General features: G+C 41.9%; 1 protein-coding gene across 7 annotated transcripts in view; it reads right to left on the minus strand.

The window, feature by feature from the left end:
• Positions 1-2,500, minus strand: part of plekha6 (pleckstrin homology domain containing, family A member 6) — a 68,480-nt gene that overhangs the window by 61,724 nt on the left and 4,256 nt on the right. For all 7 annotated transcript variants that reach the window (XM_084063262.1, XM_084063257.1, XM_084063258.1 and 4 more), the window contains exon 4: positions 1,576-1,648. In XM_084063262.1, the coding sequence (XP_083919388.1) occupies positions 1,576-1,648 (73 nt within the window). The remainder of the gene's footprint in view (positions 1-1,575; positions 1,649-2,500) is intronic.

Here is a 2,500-nt window from a genome sequence, read left to right on the forward strand (position 1 = left end):
CACTTTTCCCTAATACATTCTTCTTTGTGTTGCTTATATCAAAATAGCTTTTGTTCAATTGAAAACTTGGTCCAAATCATAAAAATACAAAAATGGTATGCTTACTGCACCCACATCGTGCGTACATCCACATGGGCGTTACTTCAGTTTAATCTTGGCCAAACAATCTCACTCTGGCTTGTTTGTCAAAGATTTGTGTGTGTGTGTGTGTGTGTGTGTGTGTGTGTGTGTGTGTGTGTGTGTGTGTGTGTGTGTGTGTGTGTGTGCGTGTGTGTGTGTGTCACCTCTTGAAAACATTCTTTTCATCAAGGGTGCGAGCACGACTCCAACTCGTTTCAATATCACTGAACTGTCTTAACCGGTGCACGTGCGTGTTTGTAAGTTTATCAGTTGCATGTTAGGTTTCGCTTTCGGTTTGCATGCAGCAGTTAGGTTTCGCTTTCGTTTTGCGCGTTGCCAAATCATGTGCGAGAAACAAGCACCGGTGTTGCAAGGAACGTCTATACCCTCTTCTGTCTCTGTCTCCGATGTGCGGGCCAGGCTACTAGACGGGAGGGCCGCGTAGCGGCCCGACCCTCTAGTATCTTACAACGCTGATGAAGGCTTGACGCCGAAACGCGTACGTTGTTCTGTCCGCTCTGCAGTATACCATGCCAACTTATATATAAAAGTGCCTTAAAACCACTTAAATCCCAGCATCCTTATTGTGGGGAAAGCTTTCGCTGAAAATAGCCGATCGACAAGCTCACAATGCGACACGTTGCGTCGCATTGTGATTTTCAGCGAAAGCTTTCCCCACAATAACAGAAAACGAAGTATTGAGCCCTGAGGGACTCCGGTTAGCCATATGGGGTTTAAGTGGTTAAAGGACATTTCCGTGACTTCTGGTATTCTCTTACAGAGATTTATTGTAAAAAAAAAACTCGAACATTCCCCTTCTCATCGCTGTTTTGGCTAGATAATTGTCAGTTTGTTAGTGCCTTTGGCAGAGTGGATGGCCGTGTGTTTGGTGTAACTCTTCATACTGTCATGTCAGTTTACTTTCTTCAGGTACATAGAGATACAGCTGGTTCTGGTAAAGAGTCCTGCTGTGAAAAGTGTGTCTTTGTGTCTGGTGCATCGGTAAATCTCCGGGAGACGCCGTGAGTCAGTGATAAACAATGTGGTCTTTGAATATGTCAGAGATGCTTAGGTTGGCTGGCGGCACAGTGGAGGTGTGTGTGTGTGTGTGTGTGTGTGTGTGTGTGTGTGTGTGTGTGTGTGTGTGTGTGTGTGTGTGTGTGTGTGTGTGTGTGTGTGTGTGAGCGCACACACGCACGTTGTATTAAGCACTGTGTGCCAATGTCTATCGTTGTGTGTTTGTGTGACCCATGTGTATATTTGCATTCCTGAACTGAGCTATTCAATATGACTCATATAGCAAATATGAGATGGAAAAGTGTGAAATATGAGAGGAGAGGAGAGGAGAGGAGAGGAGAGGAGAGGAGAGGAGAGGAGAGGAGAGGATAGGTGAGGTGAAGAGAGAGAGAAGAGAAGAGAAGAAAAGAAAAGGAAAGGAAAGAAAAGAGAACTAACCTTTGTAGTAAAACAGGCATCGGTCTGTGAGGACAAACCACCTCTTGTTCCACTGTTTCACCCCACTGCTGGCCTATAGAACAACAAATACACCATCATCAACATACTGTATATGTGAAGTATAACTTACTCAAAAGACAATGATCTCTCTGTTCTCAAATACGGTCAGGAACATTACCATTAGCTCTGGAGACTGGCAGGTTTAATGCCACTCCGGAGGAAGAGAGATACTGTTTACTTTGTGGACTTGGTGAAATTGAAAATGAGGTTATTGTTTTTGCTTTACTGCCCTAAATATGATGATATAAGAGAGGTATTTGTCAGTAAGATGTCTTCTATTTGTGGTGATTTCCTTGAGTTGGATGATTATGAAAAACGTATGATAGATATGATATGTTTCAGGAGAGGGGTTTTTGTTGTGGCACATTTTATTTGTCAAGCTTGGGAGAGAAGACAGAACACTCTGTATAATTCTGAGCTGTAACTGAATGCATTATGTGAATATAAACATGTTGTAAGCGTAAAATGGTGTCTTATAAACCCATGAGGGTTGGGCACTTTGTGTGCAGGACACGAAAATAAAATAATCAATCAATCAAATATACAAATAGAGCAACAAATACAGTACATGTATAATCATCAACTAGATTAATAACTAGAACAGAAGTAGAGCGCAGAGGTTTGTTTAACTAATCTGAGCTTTATGGTTTATGAATGAATACATGGAGTTAATCTAGTTTATTTTCTTTTTGTCTGCATATTGACAGCGCAATCACTGATTTCACGTTCCAATCTCGTTATGGATTATAACAGCCACAATTGTTTCTCAAGCGTAACTGCTGTCTTTGTCGAAAACACAGATCTGTGGTTCATGCCAGTTCCAAACATGAATCCACCAAATGTTCCATTAATTCAAATTTAAAGG

This window comes from Gymnoscopelus microlampas (genome assembly GCF_963454915.1).
Source record: "Gymnoscopelus microlampas genome assembly, chromosome: 7".
Taxonomy (NCBI): Eukaryota; Metazoa; Chordata; class Actinopteri; order Myctophiformes; family Myctophidae; genus Gymnoscopelus; species Gymnoscopelus microlampas.